This window comes from Plodia interpunctella, chromosome 6 (genome assembly GCF_027563975.2).
Source record: "Plodia interpunctella isolate USDA-ARS_2022_Savannah chromosome 6, ilPloInte3.2, whole genome shotgun sequence".
Lineage (NCBI taxonomy): Eukaryota > Metazoa > Arthropoda > Insecta > Lepidoptera > Pyralidae > Plodia > Plodia interpunctella.
Window position 1 is genome coordinate 3,887,119 of NC_071299.1, and position 16,387 is coordinate 3,903,505.

Below are 16,387 nucleotides of genomic sequence, written 5' to 3' on the forward strand. Positions count from 1 at the left end.
TTACACATTCGGGGAACCTGCCACCACCCCAGCAACTACATATAAATGGCGGTACGGTTTCACTCGCTACACTCTGTGCATTGATTTCGCTGTGTTACGTGTAGTGATTCTGGTAGACGCAGTGTTTTGAGCAGCGGAAATGGCCCTTAAGGTAAGGACAAGAAAAGAAATGAGGAGGTAAAATAATTAAGCCATATAAAAATGTTCGATCCGAGCATTTTGTGTCACCAAAAAGAAATTTTTAATTTAAGACATAAAATAAGAATTATTTTCGATAATATAATTTCTTAACATATTGACTTTGAAATATCTAAAATTGTATGTCAATTAAATAAAGTAATTTAATTAGTATATATTATATTAGTATATAAAGTAATTTAATTAGTATAGTGGATATGTGGAATACAAATAAACAATGATACATGTATGTAATAGCAATTTTTAATTATAAAAGGCCACTGATCTGCTAGAATATTTTTTTGTGTAATATAGAAGATGCTGCATAAGAAAATGCAGTTCAGGTATAATGTAAAAATATATAAAAATAATACATCAAAATAGATAAATTTTACACAATAAGTAACTGTTATAAACTAGGTCATTGTAGATTATATTTGTTGTTTAACGGAATTTTTTAACGATCTTTTCGTGTCGAAACGTAGACAAATTATTATGAGTTAGACCTACTTATCCAAACCAATATAATTAATTACTGTGACTGTTTTGTAGTAGTTATACTCGTAGAAATGCCATCCAAAACGCTTTGTAACATCCAGACCTCTCCACCCCATAGAGCATAAGGAGTAGGGAAGGGATCAGTGGGAAAGACCATACCGATATTTGACTATGAATTTTGCAAACAAAAAAGTCTAAAGGAACAAAACCAAACAAATAATAATAATTTTTGTTTGCTTGAAATGTACTTACCATGATATCTAATTAATCCATCTAGTATTTTATTATCCACATATAAGTACTAATCAGGTAAAAAAGAGGTGAACTGTTTATGTATTGCCGACTGTTCAAGTGAAAACAAAAGTGTTTACGTTGCATTGAACTGCAGAGGAGTCTACAAGAAAACATTCCTCCATTCATACAAACTTTGTATTGAAAGTGTATGGGAAACATTGAAAAAAGTCCCCTTTATTGTTCCTACGATGGTTAATCACATGCACATCATGTTCAATTGTAACATTGTTCTTGAATTAGCAGTTTTATTTGTGAAAAAAAGATGTCGCTAATTGCCACTTTCCGATGGTCGGTATGACTGGCATTTGTATTAAGACTTTTTTGATTACCACCATCGTATTAGCGGAAAATGAATGCGTTCTGTAGGATAGGCTTAGAAAAGTAACGAATCAGTCACCGCTTCTGGATTTAAAACGTGAGACATTGATACTTCATAAAGTGAGATAAGAGTAGGCGTAAGATGATGATAAACGAAAAATGATATCTCTCTGTCATCGCAAAGCTGGGTCAGCTATATTAAAAAATAAAGATGATATCATAATGTAAAGCTCATGATTCGTTCACAACTCTGTATTAAATTATATGCTATGTTATATATACAGGTGAAATGCTTCTCGGAACTCCAATTATATCCAAAAAACCACGAATGCTATCTGACATGATTTGACATAAAAAGTTCATTTAATTTCAGATTAAGTAGTTGTCAGATTAAGATTCTTCCGACTACGTGGTTGTTAGAATAAATTTTAATGATAAAATCGCACATGTAGATTTATTCCAATTTCCCACGTAACCTCATACTGAAGTTACGTACATAATTGACTTTCAATAGAGACATTAGCTTAGAACAAAAACCTAACAATATTCTGATCATGTGTAAACAGCAGTTACACAAAATGAGGAATTTTGTAACGGACGTAACATCTGCTAATTTTGAGTACAATTTTGAATAATTTTGCGATTGTAGTTTCATTTTAAAGTGGAATTTAAAAGAATTTTTGAAACGATTAAATCGTTCGCAACGTTTATATATATACGTTAAAGCTATTCTCTAAATGTATCACACAATGAACTTTTAGTATGGTAAATAATTGTTTCAGTTATAAAACAATCAAACTTAATTGTTAAAATATATTTTAGTATCTATATATCAATCGACCTGTATTGATATTTTCACCGTCGACTAGAAAAAATCTTGAATTTAACGTATCTGATTTTGTAACAACATCATTTTCAGATCGTGTTAGTGGCGCTGACGCTCGTTGCGTGTACGCATGGCAGATTTTTCACTTTCCTGAGACCAGTCAAAAGCGTGGATTCTCACCCAGCAGCCTCAGTGCCTGCGCAGCCCAGGCTTGGCTTCGACCACCACCACATAACCGAGGACGAACACGTCGACTATTATGTAAGTTGAGTTTTCTCACTTCACATAACAGCGTTGCGTTTATCGATTAATTGAGAATCATGAAAAAATGTTGCATAAATCGATTGTAGATACAATTGCTTTAATTCAGTATTTTCTAAGTATTTTCTTCTATTAAAAATACATTTTGCAATTTTGATAGTAAAGTAACCGAGTTAAATTTCTTTATCATAGATAGTCCTTCGATCATTTCCGTACATAAATACGGTTATAGATGTTAGTATGAATATTCCAATATATATTTTTTTCTATTAATAATATTCAATATTCTTGGACATAAGACCATTTGCATCGACCACTGCAGTCAATTGGTGCATTACCTCTGTCTCGATTACGCTTTCATTTACTTAACTGCACTTTCTTCAACCTTTACTGCGTCACTCATATACTCGTACTAGTAGGTAGGTCATTGTGCATGGAAAACGTATGTTGTTAGAAAGAAAAGTTAGTAGGCTTTTCGATAAATTTAAATTATTATAGGTGGATCAATGATCTCTCCATTCTAACTGACCTGTCTAAGTCAAAGCAAATGTTTGATAACTTATAATACTTATTGAGAAAAATATCTCGAAATAAAAAGGATGAATGGATTTGTAGGGCTTGAATATCACCCATAAAATGTACTCTAAATTGTTCAGTTAGTATTACATTTCCAATTACATATTACATATATACAATCAGTATCACGTTTTCATCAGTCACGGGGTAGACACAGTCAAGAGTAACGATATTAGAAGACCACGTTTCGCTGGATAACGGGCGTATTTGTGGATGACATTCTATAATGGAGACAGGTTGCTATCTGATCACCTATGAAAGGAATCTCCTGTTTACTGTCCTTTCTCTTGATAATTTAATAAAAGGATTGAATTTAAAAATCTTTTTGGCTTTAGGTAACATTTCATTTTTTATTGTATGATGACAGTTTCCTATATCGAAGTAGAAATAGAAGTTAAAATCTAATAAAACATTATAAGAAATTAAATTAGCACTTAAATAAATTGCTTCCTCCACTGAGGTTTAAACTGTATTTAACACTGATTAACATTTCTATAATAAAACAACGTATCTACTAATTAAGTAAGTATTCAAGAAGTGGTAGACAAGAAATCAATCATGTGTGAACGAGGAATTGGCACACGTGTAAACACTTCCTCGGCGTAATAGCTATTACCGGTGTTTGACATGGAGCATGTGCAAAGCTTCTTATTGATGTGATGTCAGATTTATAATTTCTGAATTTAAAAACGTAAAAGATATAAAGATGGACAAATATGCATATATATATATATATAGGTATAAACGCGTTTAAGTTAAAGTACGGCATTTCGGGAGAGAAGTTCCCTAATAGTATGCAAACACTGGGGTCGGACACATTGCGGCTGTTGGAGTCCAGGGTCCGCTTTCCTACTTTCTCTTTTCCACTCTGCATGGCCTTCGGCATTCTTGGTAAATAGTCAGATTATTGACACGTATATATTGTGTAGTAACATCAGACTAGCTCTCTTTGGTTTAGCCCTTTCCTTGTTCAGAACTTGACAATCATTATTTTTATGATAATATGTTATCATATAATTAGCTGTGATAATATGCTGATGATGTGAGAGGGGTTTTATTTTTTTTTTTATTAGAGGTTGTAAAACTAGGTATTTTTTATTGCCTTCTTAATTTTGATTTGGTTTTGATATTCCATTGTAATTAATGAAAATGGCAAGAGAATATAATTACAACGAATGAAGCGCACCTTTTTTTGAGAAGATTGAAAGTAAATAAAAGATTTTTACTCGCAATTATTTTTCTAATATTTCTATTAAATATTACAAAATTTAACACCAAGAACTATACAAGACTATTTCTTATTTTGCGCCACACAGTAAAGAATTTCCAATAGAGTTATTTTAGTAGATAATGATCCATTGTTATACTCATATAGTTGTCAACTTCATGCAACCCGTAAAAACAATGTTAAATACACCATATTAGCTATAGTTATGTCATTCGCCAATATTGTGCTCGTTATATTACGCTACTTTGCTTTCCGCTTGTAACATAATGACTATGCGTGACAGAACGGTTACGCAAACGGCGCGAGCGCATATATACACTTAAAAAAGAGATTACAGAAGTATAACTAGCTAGTTTTCAAAGTAGCTGCAATGAACTGTAACCAAATATGAATTTGAGATTTTCACAAGATATTTTACGTAACTCTGAAAATTTAACTTTTGTGGCTTTAACATCATCACTCTTCATTTTCATCATACCTACTATATCATAGAGGTATATCCACCTACTGCTGGGTATAAGCCTCCTTTTTTCGCGCCACTTTCTTCAGTCCTCTGAAAATGTATGTAAATATTTCATAATGTAAATTTTACAATTCGGTTTGTGTGAGGGGTATGTATGTGAAGCAAAAGGCACATTAAATACGATGTAATATTTGTACTATCATTATTTTGTTAAGTATGTAGGGAAGATGAATATTTCATGAATTGAAACATTTTAGATAATAGATATGTAATTGTGTTATAAGGGCTATGATGATCACGCTTCAAAAAATATATTATCATAAGATATTTTAGGTAAGAAGGCATAGCAGAGTCAAATATATGCCCAACGAACCGTACATAGTTATAATAATTCGTACGTTAGCGGAAATATTTTCATACTAGCTTTTACCCGCGGCTTCGCTCGCGTGAATTTCATTGCAAAATCACGATATTTTTTTTTATCACCTACTCTGTAAGACTGGTAAACATATATGATTTAAATTGGATTATAATTGGATTTTTTCTCATTTTTAGTTCAATTTCCAGTTTCCCGCTGCGTGTCTCTTCTCGCAAACTTGTCCAATCCCGCTTCCTGCTATGTAATGTAGATATCCCGTACCGTTTCTTACATATTGTGCCATCATGTTTTTCGCAATGTGTCCCGTCCTGTTTCCCACTGTCTCCTTCCCATTTCCTGCTCCGACTCTCACTCCTGCTTTCTGCAACGCGTGCCGTCCCATTTTCCATGACGTTTTACGTCCCAGTTTTTTATTAACCACAAACGTAAATTAAACATTTTTTGTACTTACTGTTATTTACTATAAAAAGTAAGTGTGCCAATTTTCAGCTTTTTATCTTGAAAATTGTATTAAGTCCCATACAACCTTTCACCCCCCTTTTGAAGGTTGAGGGTTAATTTTCAGAAAAATTTGAAACACGTTTTCATTAATTTGTTGTAAATAACCAAAATCCAAATTTTCAAGTCAGTAACTTCAACGGTGTAGAACTTTCATATTAACAGTTTTTACCCCTTTTTTTTTCTACAAAATTTTAAAGTAAATCGGCTCCGTGGATTGTTATTTTAATTTTCCTACAGGATTCTCTTCATTTTCCGGGATGAAATGTCTATAACATGTTAACCCGGGATTCCGAGGTATTTTTGATTCATTATTAGATTTTCAATTATTAGATTTCAGAAAACTACAAAACTATGTTTTCGTTATCTATACCAGTAACTAAGTAAATTCCATGAAAAATGAAAAAAAAAAATCAATGTACAAATTAGGCCTTTCTTCAATTTTATTTTATGTAATGATTATATTTATTTTATAGCTTAATAACTTTCGCCCGCGTCTTCGCCCACGTGTATTTCCCACGGGAGTAGTTATTTTTCTAGGATGAAAAGTATCCTTTGGTCTTCTCCGTACTCAAACCATACATATGCAAAATTTCATGGAGATTCATGAAGATTATTTGAGTAGATAAAGGGTGAAGGCCTAACAAATAAACTTACTTTCGCATTTATATTATTAATTGGGATTAGGCAATCATTGCGAGTTGCCTAATAATAAGCAGCATAATTAAATACTGGAGTTAAAGAGCACCCAATGGACATGTGTCAGTAATATCAGAATCCAACATCATTTTCTTATTCTTACCGATATAAATTGGTAATCGATTGAACACAAAGGAAGAAGGGCTGACAATGATAATGAAATGCCTAATTGTTTTCTATATAATTTCCAGGCGTATCCCAAATACGTGTTCAAGTACGGCGTGAACGACTTCCATACCGGCGACATCAAGACCCACCACGAGACAAGAGATGGTGATGTTGTTAAAGGTAGCTTTGTCTTTTTCTCTGATCCTCAAGCTGTTATGAAAGTAAATCTAAAAATGTTGAATATTCAGCTGTGCCATCTTACCCAGCTATTAAGCTATTAGCTGTTAAGGCTATCTCTCCTCAGACGACATCTACGATAGGACATGAAGTCTTATATGCTCTGTATTGTTCCGTAGATATCGAATGAGACTACTAACGGAAAAAATGCCTAGAGATAGAGAGAGAGAGATCACAGCATCTTGACATTAAATGCTCTACAAAATGCACTGTCTCAACTTTTTTAAGTTTCTGAATGCACTGTTGATAGAATAATTAAATTTTCCCTGTCCTTCCTTGTGGTTTCCGCCTTTCCTATGAACTTCCGTTGTTTACCCAACATTGTTTGCATTGTGTTGCAAACAATGTTGGGAGCCTCGCCATTGCGCAATATTTGCGCTTTTGGATTATAATTGGATTTGACCTGTCTGATCTTAAACTGGTGATAATATGATTGTTGCCGAGATCTAAACTGATCTCAGTAAACATTACATACCTAATTAATTCATTGAAAATTCTACATAGGTAAAACCATAGATAAAAGAAATATATGGGTAAAACCTAACAATAAATATTTATATTTAGAAGAATATTAATCCGGAGAATTTAGAATTTTCTAATTAGACATAAATAGTACTTTTGTACTTACTTTTCTTATTTTCAAGGTCTAAATTTCATAGCACCTAGGTATTCGTGTGCAAAACAATTCCGGCTTTTTACTTTTTCTACTTCATTTCACACGGTCTTCGTATCCTTAGTTGTCAGACCATTGGCACGCATAACATCCTTGACGATACCAAACCAGCACTTGGGTTATTGTATACCCTTTATACGAAAAACATCACCTAGATGTAGCCCATGTTCTAGAATAATTCCAGAGAACGTTACCCCTGGTTCCAGGTCAATACACGGTGGTGGAACCTGACGGCTCCATTAGGACCGTGGACTACACGGCAGACAAGCACAACGGGTTCAACGCCGTAGTTCACAAGACCGCGCCCATCTCACAACACGAGGCCGCTCACCTCCATTCCTAGGTTACTTTAGGTTCTATTCTCAAGCTCCAGCAAAAATATTTCATCCACAGATTTAACTAAAGCCTGACTGAAGGGTGAAGCAAGTGGGTGCGTCTGTGTAACTTGTAGCTTGACACCCTGCCTGTTCACAAATCAGACATAATCATTACTTGCCTCTTAACTTGAGTGATGGGTGATTTGGCTTGAAGATTGCACATTTTTATTTCTTCATAACTATTCAGAAATACTTGACATTACTGAAATAACTTATATTCTACCAGGTGTATCTATGCTCAAAATATCACTTTTTCGGAGCACAATCTTAGTATTTTACATTCAGTGTGTCTCTCACTGTATTTATATTGCCCTATATTAAATTATATCCCTTATATTAAATTTGTAAATTATAAGTAATATTTAATTGCTGGACTTGAGAAGATAAAAAGAAAAGTTATGAAATTTTGTGATTTAGAATAATTTAAATCGCCTGATAGCCGGTCAAGTATTTTTTACATTATAAGTGAAAATGGTTTAAAACACTGTTCCTAAAAAAAATAAAGTGAAATTCGCGACTAGAAACAACGCTAGTAATAATTAAGATTATTGTTGAAAGTGACTTTAAATTTCACGAATTGAAAAATGTAAATTTTACTGACCTCGTTATTTTCAGAATTTGTTTATTTATACTTACTTGTTGTTGAGTAATTTTACGAAGTACCTGATAATTCTAATGTTACTTTTGTTGTATTTTATAGGTTTGTAATATTGTTGTCAATAAAGTTGATGGACTGAAATATTTTTGTTGCCTTTTGACGAAAATTTTCATCAGGAATTTCCCACATTATTTGGATTTATATAATACTAATGGCCAATCTTGTCCCCGCTTAAGCAAATACATAATAAATTATACACCTAAACCTTCCACAGGAACCACACTATCTATTGGTGAAAACCGCATGAAAATCCGTGTAGTTGTTTATGAGTTTATCGCGATCAGACTGACAGACAGACAGTCGCGACAGAGGACTTTGTTTTATAATATGTAAGGATATAATACTAGTGACCCGGCTCGGCTTCGTATGAGACCTATAAACAGGATACTGCATCATAATCCGTTACATTTACACCAGATATATAAATTGGTTTTGAACAATTAACAAAGTATGAGGAAGTTAAAAGAGGATTGAATCTGCAAAAACACGGCGTCTGCTATTCATTCTGAATTGATACAACACGCTGTTTATGATATCATCTCAGCTGCTTAAAACAAAGACCTCCATACCAGTACCTAAAACAAATTGTATAAGTAATTACTTTAGATCTAATTTACACAGAATTTATTTTACTTGGAAACTAGAATCAAAAATGTAATGGCCTGTTTTGCCCAAACATTTAAAAAAGAACGACGTTTAAATGACAAAGCATATCAGGGAGCCTATCTAAATATGATCTATCTTTCTTATCAAGTATGTTATTGCTGACACTGGTGTCAGTGCTTTGATTTTATTTAAGTCGCCTAAAGGCATCTGATATGACGTGTAGGTTGTAGGAGACTATCCGTGGAAAGTAGTTTTACACTTAAAATAAACTTAAATAGTCTAGAGAACTATAAGTCTAGTTTGACGATCAGATGTTGTCCGTTCAGATCCGAGAAAGATGAATCAAATTCAAAAGCGTTTTGACATGCATTCATTGAATACTTGTCATAGTTTCTCCAATTGATAAGACGAGACAAGGGCTTTATATTCCTGGTTCTTCCACTCTACTGCAAATCTATTAAAAAATGCAAGGTTTGCTGCTATATTTTTACTAGCTATTGCCCATGGCTTCACCTTTTCACTCTCCGGCTCTAGAACTATCTAAAAATCACCTTAATCTGAAGTTCCCAAAGTTTTAATGTTAAAGGCCAAGCAAACATTACCTCATATTTATGAATATTAGATGGAAGAAATATCAACATTTGGACAAAAAAGATGGTTTCTAATTTTATTTTTGAATGAATGTCCGCGTTTGTATTAATTTTCTCGATTAAATTGACGATTATTTATAAGTAAGACAAATTGATAGAATCGACTAAAGACAAACGGTTATAGTAGGACTACAAACATAGACTTCTTCAAAGGCTACTCGTAGTACCCAGCAACCTTGGCTAGAATAATTTAGTGTCCATAATGCCCTTTATTGTTTTACACCTGGGAATAAGAAACAAAATGCGTAAATGTTTTGTTATCAGCTGCGATCAGCGTGTGTGAATTGCGTAATTCACTTTTAGGACACTGGTTAATTGCTAATATTGAATTGCAGCCTATTTTGAGCATAATATTTTCTTGTAGGTGGTATGTATGATTCCTTAAAATGCCAGAACTGTTTTGTACAACTGATTTTGTAATTGTAAATTTTCGGAAAGAACTAAGTCAAGCAGATATTATTTTTGTTTCTATAAGTTATTTTTCTACTTAGTTAAAAAAAAGGAAACTTTAAAAAATGTTGCAACAGAGGATTGTATAATCGGTGATTGATAAGTTTTTATTGAATGAGCTTTTTGAGTAACCATCTTTTGAACCATAATTTGAACCCATCTTTCAATTTAAAAGCTTTATCAAAAAAGCTTACACAAGCACCCGTGTTGTTTAGTTTTGTAGATAAATGTGCATCTCAATGCCATCAAAGCGTCTAATCGGAAATCTCAAATCCTCATTGCAAACGGAGGTGTGTATTTGACGAGGAGTATTCTCCCATTGTTCCACTATCGGATATACTGTCTTTGTCTTTGATTAGCCATGCTAGTTAGTGCATATCTTTTATTTTGATATTTTTATACTTGAGTTAGCAAATTAATTTAAAACATTTTTCATTATTAAAAAAAAAAAAAACTTCTGTTCAGTCAATCTTGTTTGTTTAAGTACTTAAAAAAGGTAAGTAAGCAAATGTTAATGTTAAAACATCAGCGATGTATATAAACAAATTTTTTAATATCAAAGTGTATACTCCTGAGCACACCTCCTGAGGGACAAATTGTCGTGGTTTGGTTACAAATATAAGCGTGCCTTACAATAAGAAATATACCTACCTAACTGAACAATGCTTACTATGAAGACATGCACGATCAACAAAATTGATATAAATAATAAGTTTTCCCGTGATTCCCATGGGAGTAAACCCAGGCTAAACAACACTCCATGCAAATAGAGTTGTCAGTGTCCATATCCAGTTTTGACATGAAGGACGTCCGCAACAGTTGCAAGATAGTCCCACGATACTGTCGTACAGATTCTATTCCACATGTTGCATACAATATTGTCAAGCTTGTTAATAGCCAACTTGAGACATAGTGTGGGACCACACGCAACTCGGGGTGAAATTCTATTGTTGGCATGTGGGTTAAGATCGGAGTGATGAGATGTCCAAGGGAAACTTGACAGATGTCAGGCGTACGTGTTTGAGGTTTCGTAAGTTATGATGTCGTAAACATAGAAATAATACATCTTTTTTATCTATATTCGTAATAAATCCTTTTTGGATTAATTATATTGAAATGCTTGGTCATAAATACGAAATACCGGACAAATTTTCACATGATGCCCTGAACAAGGAATACAACAACTGTATTCGTAATAACTGGAAGTCGTAATAAAGTTAAATACAGACTTTCAATACCAAGTCCTATCAGAACATCGAATATATTATTCGGGAAAGCAATAAAATTTTGTTAGCTTTTGCTATAAATTTTAAAATAAATTTATTTAAATTTCTCTGGAAACCTCTTATGAATGAAATATATTTTGACAGCAAAAACTGTTATCAAAACTATAATAAAATGCTGTACATACAATCAAAGAATGAAAGACGAAGGGTAACATTAAGCTAACACCTCTATTGTATTACCAATTATCTCTTCCTTGTATCGATGAGGTCACAGCACCATACATCTCAATAAGGCTTCCATAAAACAGTACCTAACCTAATATTGCAATGTACTCTATATGCCATTGTGGCGATGTGCGAAAATTTTCTTAAATATGCACCGTGAATGTACTAAAAAAACTAAGACGTATTGTCTGGAACAATTCATACGACTATAATTTGTTTTTATTAGATACCTATCACACGCGGGATGTTGTGATCTGTATGAATCGGAAATTCATTGTATTTGTTTTTTGTATTATTGAAGATAACGTATTTGAAAAAGAAGAAGAACCAAATCCAAAAGTACCAAACAAACCATAGAACCAACTAAAACATTACGCTTTGGTTAACACCTGTTTTAGCTACATACCTCTTAGCAGCGCTCAGTTTATTTTTTTCAGACGTCCGTCCGTACCTAACTTCTCAAGTAGTGGATGCTTGCTCGGAAGCCACTGCAAGGCTGACGCTGCGCTGCCTAAGAAATAAGGCCAGATATAAATGCTTGCGAACCCTCCATTGTGATATTCTAAGAACCGTTGTATACCTTTTTGGACGTCTCTATTTTTTTAAATTTATTGTTCTATTATTTAAAATAAAATGGCCAGTTATAAGTGTTTATTTGTATTCGTAGTATTAAGTGCTGTGAACGCTAAACCAAAGTTAGCAGTATTCGGACCACGCACGGATTATTTTGTGAGTTTTTAATAATTTTAATTATTTTTTTATTGTTCAATTGGTTATGATTTTTCTTACTATTAAGTATATTTTATTAGGTCACAATGTAATAAAAAATACTTAGACTAATAAAGATCAATCGATATATTGTAGTTACAACGAAAATAATTAAATCAACGTTATTGATTGATTTGATTTAATTTTAATTTGTAAGAATATTTAATACTGCTCAAATTACTTAACAAAATATAACTATACTACGATATTTTAGTAAACAGTGAATCCCTTTTAAATTGAATTAGCTCTATACTGCATTATTCGGAGTTAACTTGGTATTATTATCATTATCACCTTCTCAAGAAAATAAGTTTCAGTTTCTTTTTTCAATGTTCAGTTTCGAATTTAATTTTCTTTTGTAAAAAAAATATATAGCTGAAATATCTTTTTTATCAACAGGCGGAGCCAAAATATTCTTTTAATTATGGAGTAGCAGATCCTTCCACGGGTGACGTCAAATCACAGCACGAGACGAGAGAGGGAGATGTAGTTAAAGGTAATTTGATATGAATTACTAAAAATATGGTATTCTAATTTAACAAAGTTTATAATTATTTCCATTAACAACTATCCATTGCATTAAATAAGCTAAACTGTAAGGAAGATACCTGAGTAACAAGATTTTTACATAAGTTATTGCATTTCATGCGTGATAAAAAATAATTTCCGTCCAGTAAACCATTGAAGATTTCCCTCGTCCAGTGTTCACCATCATAATAATGTATTGTCATCGAAACTAAACGTGCATACAACATTTCAATTAAATCGGTTGAATATAGTTGCCTCAAAATTGAGATGCAAAATTCCACCGTTCAAACATGTTTACCTTCATACATTGCAAAACATGTCATAATCCAATATTTTCAAATCAATTTCCAGGGCATGGTTCATCTGCCAATAACTTAATTTCTTTGCCTAATCAATATTAATTTAATTGTTCATCCTCACACTTTGGAGTCCAAGATGTAGCATACATTGAGTTTTACAAGGAACTTCTTGTCTCCTTTGAGTTGTGGAATGAGCCTGCCTTAGTTTTCCCTGAGAGACTTAACAATTGACGTGTGCTTATTTACCTGCTTAGTTGTATAAAAATACCAGAGGGGTATATAGCTGAATATATCTGAAGGGCCAACTGCACATCAACCTAACCAAAATTGCAAATTCGTCACTGTTACCATTAAATAGAGTTCTTTAAACGGGTAACTCTTGAGACGCGGTTAACTATAGGTACGCCGAAAAGATCCCACATGATTCTGTCAAGTGCGGTTCCCAACGATTTCAATTATCCTGAGCCCTACTTTTACCTCTCTGAGTACATGGACACTTTTTATTTCAATTACTTCATGTCAAAGGTGTACTACTTGGACCACTCTCTATTCGTAAAATTTCAATTAAACTCGTATATAACCTCTAATGTTTGCAAATATCTCAGTGTGTTTGCATAACTATGCTGTACTTTTGCACTGAAATGTGCAATCGCTTTATGCACGTGCTTTGATATTTTCAAATGTGCAATAATATAATGGAAATTCCTTTGCTTATACAAAACACTTAACTATATATTCTATTTAAACAAAAAAGTAAACAATTTCAAGTAATGTTCGTTTAGGACTCATAAACTTGTTTAGACAGTCGTGGAAACCAAAATGTATTTTATCTCATAAAACGTATGGTATGCTAGTATCATCCATCTACCCTTATCCCACTTTATGGGGGGTAGGTACAGCTTATTAGCTGCTACATTATTCTAACATTGAATTTAACCATTTCAGGTCAATATTCCCTAGTGGAACCCGACGGCTCAGTGCGAACAGTAGACTACACCGCAGACCCCATTCGTGGGTTCAATGCCGTGGTGTCCAAGAATGCGCCCTCGGTCCACCAGCCTTCAGCGCCCATAGCGCCGGTCCAAGTCGCGCCGGTCCAACCAATGATCCAGTTTGTGGAGAGGCCCGTACCGGTTCCTGTTGAAGTCCCGGTACCGCAGAGTCAGTTCGGGTTACCGCCTATTACTGGATTTGGGCCAGTACCTCAATTTGGTAAGCTTTGATATGATGATGGATAGATGAACTCTTTATGCCCTTTTATAGAAGAAACATAAGGTTATATAATCTAGTTATAACTTAGTTTAAGTGTATATAACAGGTATTCAAACACAACTGAGTTTTTATCTCAAAAGTAATTTCTTCCAGTTCGTTCTTTCATTGTTTCTTTGGTAGCCACAATAACAATTTCTGCTGATGCCTACATAATGGTCGCAACCGAAATCTGTTTTGAAGTTGCCTAAAAGCATCTCTCATGACTTGTCATATACTATTAATAGCTGGGTAGGCAGCACGTGCAGTCTCTTCAAGATGTTTTTCTTCCCCAGAAGCATGTAGTGCTCGATGAAAATGTCGCGCATAAATCAGGTTGGAATAAAAACTCCTGTGGCACGAATGGGATTCGAATCTGAGCTCTTTTAGTTCAAAATCGTACCACCGCTTTTGAACTTATGTTCAGACGGGTAGACTTTGAGGTGAATACTTAGCAACTGAATGTGAAAGTGGAAGATATTTTATTTTTAGGCAACCAGATTTTTTTATACACTGTATATTACTCACTCTTTTGGCTCAGTGACCATGAAGTGGATCTTGGTCTGCGAAACGGAAGAGTGCCAAAGTATTCTGGTCTGCGCTATGGTTCACCAGTTGAAAAAATAACATCTTTGGTTTCCGTAGGCTCGAAAATATAAGTATACAAGCGTGCCAAAAAATTAAGGCAAAAAACCCCTGTCAAAAGCGAACACAATACCGTGCGTAATTTTAATCAAATGTAGACAAAGCATTATACGGCTAATTATAGTGTGATAAGTGCCATTGTTAATTTGCCTGCTTGTTGTAGTGTACCCGACGAGTCCCAAGGCCATCCCTCCTCTCTCGGACTTCGACGGTTTCGACTGGGAGGCGAATTTCCCCCGGAATACGTTACCAGCTGGCTACTTCATATAGAAAATACAAATTATTTTCTTTATTTATGCCTTTAAAAAAATAAATCTAGTATGTTCATACTCAGCTACTATGGCTACTTTTACCGAGAAAATAAAACACGATTATTAAAAATTATGTAGTAGCGTAAATATATCTTCGTTTTCGTTTTTAAGATTTTACAATTCACTAACTGGTAAAAAAAAACCCGCCTTGTACATACTTTGTTTGTATTTAGGTTAATTAAATTATATATATTAATCCAATGTTACTTTGATTGATAGATTTTTTTCAAATTCGAGTTGAGAGGATCGTGAATCTATTACTTTTTGCCTGTTTCAAAACTTTCTGATAAAGTAATCTGACAGATAAATTGACCGGTAGATAAATAATTATGATGTGATTGGCCAGTTAGCCCTATATTAAACTTTTCAAATATAGTTTTTAACGTTATCTGTTCGATATGTTACATATAACTATATAGCTACATATAGCTTGTTGTATCTATATAGCTACATATAGCTTGTTGTATCTATATAGCTACATATAGCTTGTTGTATGTATCAGCAAGCGTTGAAACAGTGCCTAAATATGATTGTCACATAATTATGTCACATGTCATTTGTGAAAATTGAATATTTGTTAAAAGGCTGAAAACATCTGTAAATTATTATAATTATTAGTTAAATGATAATATAAATGATTAGCTTTAAAAGCGTAGGTAGGTATACGACATTGTTATGTTAATTAATGTCATATAAAAGACATCATATGAATATTGACAAATATAACATTTTATTGAATTAATAGTTTTTTATTGTGTTATTATGGTGTTTAGAAATGAAACTGCGACGATGAGTATCGTTTTAAACCTGAAAAACTAGCGACCCGTCTCAGTTTCGCTCGGGTAAAACTATAATTAATGATACCACACCTAAACATTTCCCAGGAATCACAATCTTTTGGTGAAAAACGTATAAAAATCTATCCAAACGCGCCATGCCCTAATATACCTACTGGATGTTAGTACCTAATAACCTGATTTATGCGAATTCATAATATATTGTAAATACAATATATTTTTGTAAATTTAAGAAAGTACAAATTTATATTACTTACTCTTTATAAAACTATGCTTTTTTTTTAAATTTACTGGATAATTAAAGTAAAGAGTTGAATCTATTGATTTAACTATCTAGACCATACCTTTAGAGCTCCATAAAAAT

General features: G+C 33.3%; 2 protein-coding genes across 2 annotated transcripts; both read left to right on the forward strand.

Annotated features, from left to right (window-relative positions):
- Positions 1–57: 57 nt before the first annotated feature.
- On the forward strand, positions 58–8,355 carry LOC128670796 (cuticle protein 19-like). Its single transcript, XM_053746774.1, has 4 exons — positions 58–151; positions 2,207–2,374; positions 6,409–6,505; positions 7,442–8,355. The coding sequence occupies exons 1-4, from the start codon at positions 140–142 to the stop codon at positions 7,576–7,578; spliced, it is 414 nt and encodes a 137-aa protein (XP_053602749.1). The 5' UTR covers positions 58–139; the 3' UTR covers positions 7,579–8,355.
- A 3,494-nt stretch (positions 8,356–11,849) lies between these two features.
- LOC128670777 (cuticle protein 7-like) lies at positions 11,850–15,964 on the forward strand. Its single transcript, XM_053746755.2, has 4 exons — positions 11,850–12,156; positions 12,595–12,691; positions 13,968–14,234; positions 15,079–15,964. The coding sequence occupies exons 1-4, from the start codon at positions 12,061–12,063 to the stop codon at positions 15,183–15,185; spliced, it is 567 nt and encodes a 188-aa protein (XP_053602730.1). The 5' UTR covers positions 11,850–12,060; the 3' UTR covers positions 15,186–15,964.
- Positions 15,965–16,387: the final 423 nt, after the last annotated feature.

What these genes read in the sequence shown, in the direction of transcription:
- LOC128670777 (XM_053746755.2), top strand. Translation starts at nt 12,061, where the DNA reads ATGGCCAGTTATAAGTGTTTATTTGTATTCGTAGTATTAAGTGCTGTG. An exon ending in AGAGGGAGATGTAGTTAAAG is followed by an intron (nt 12,692 to 13,967) that starts GTAATTTGATAT and finishes TAACCATTTCAG; the next exon opens with GTCAATATTCCCTAGTGGAA. An exon ending in TGGGCCAGTACCTCAATTTG is followed by an intron (nt 14,235 to 15,078) that starts GTAAGCTTTGAT and finishes TGCTTGTTGTAG; the next exon opens with TGTACCCGACGAGTCCCAAG.
- LOC128670796 (XM_053746774.1), top strand. An exon ending in ACGAACACGTCGACTATTAT is followed by an intron (nt 2,375 to 6,408) that starts GTAAGTTGAGTT and finishes TATAATTTCCAG; the next exon opens with GCGTATCCCAAATACGTGTT. An exon ending in AGATGGTGATGTTGTTAAAG is followed by an intron (nt 6,506 to 7,441) that starts GTAGCTTTGTCT and finishes CCCTGGTTCCAG; the next exon opens with GTCAATACACGGTGGTGGAA.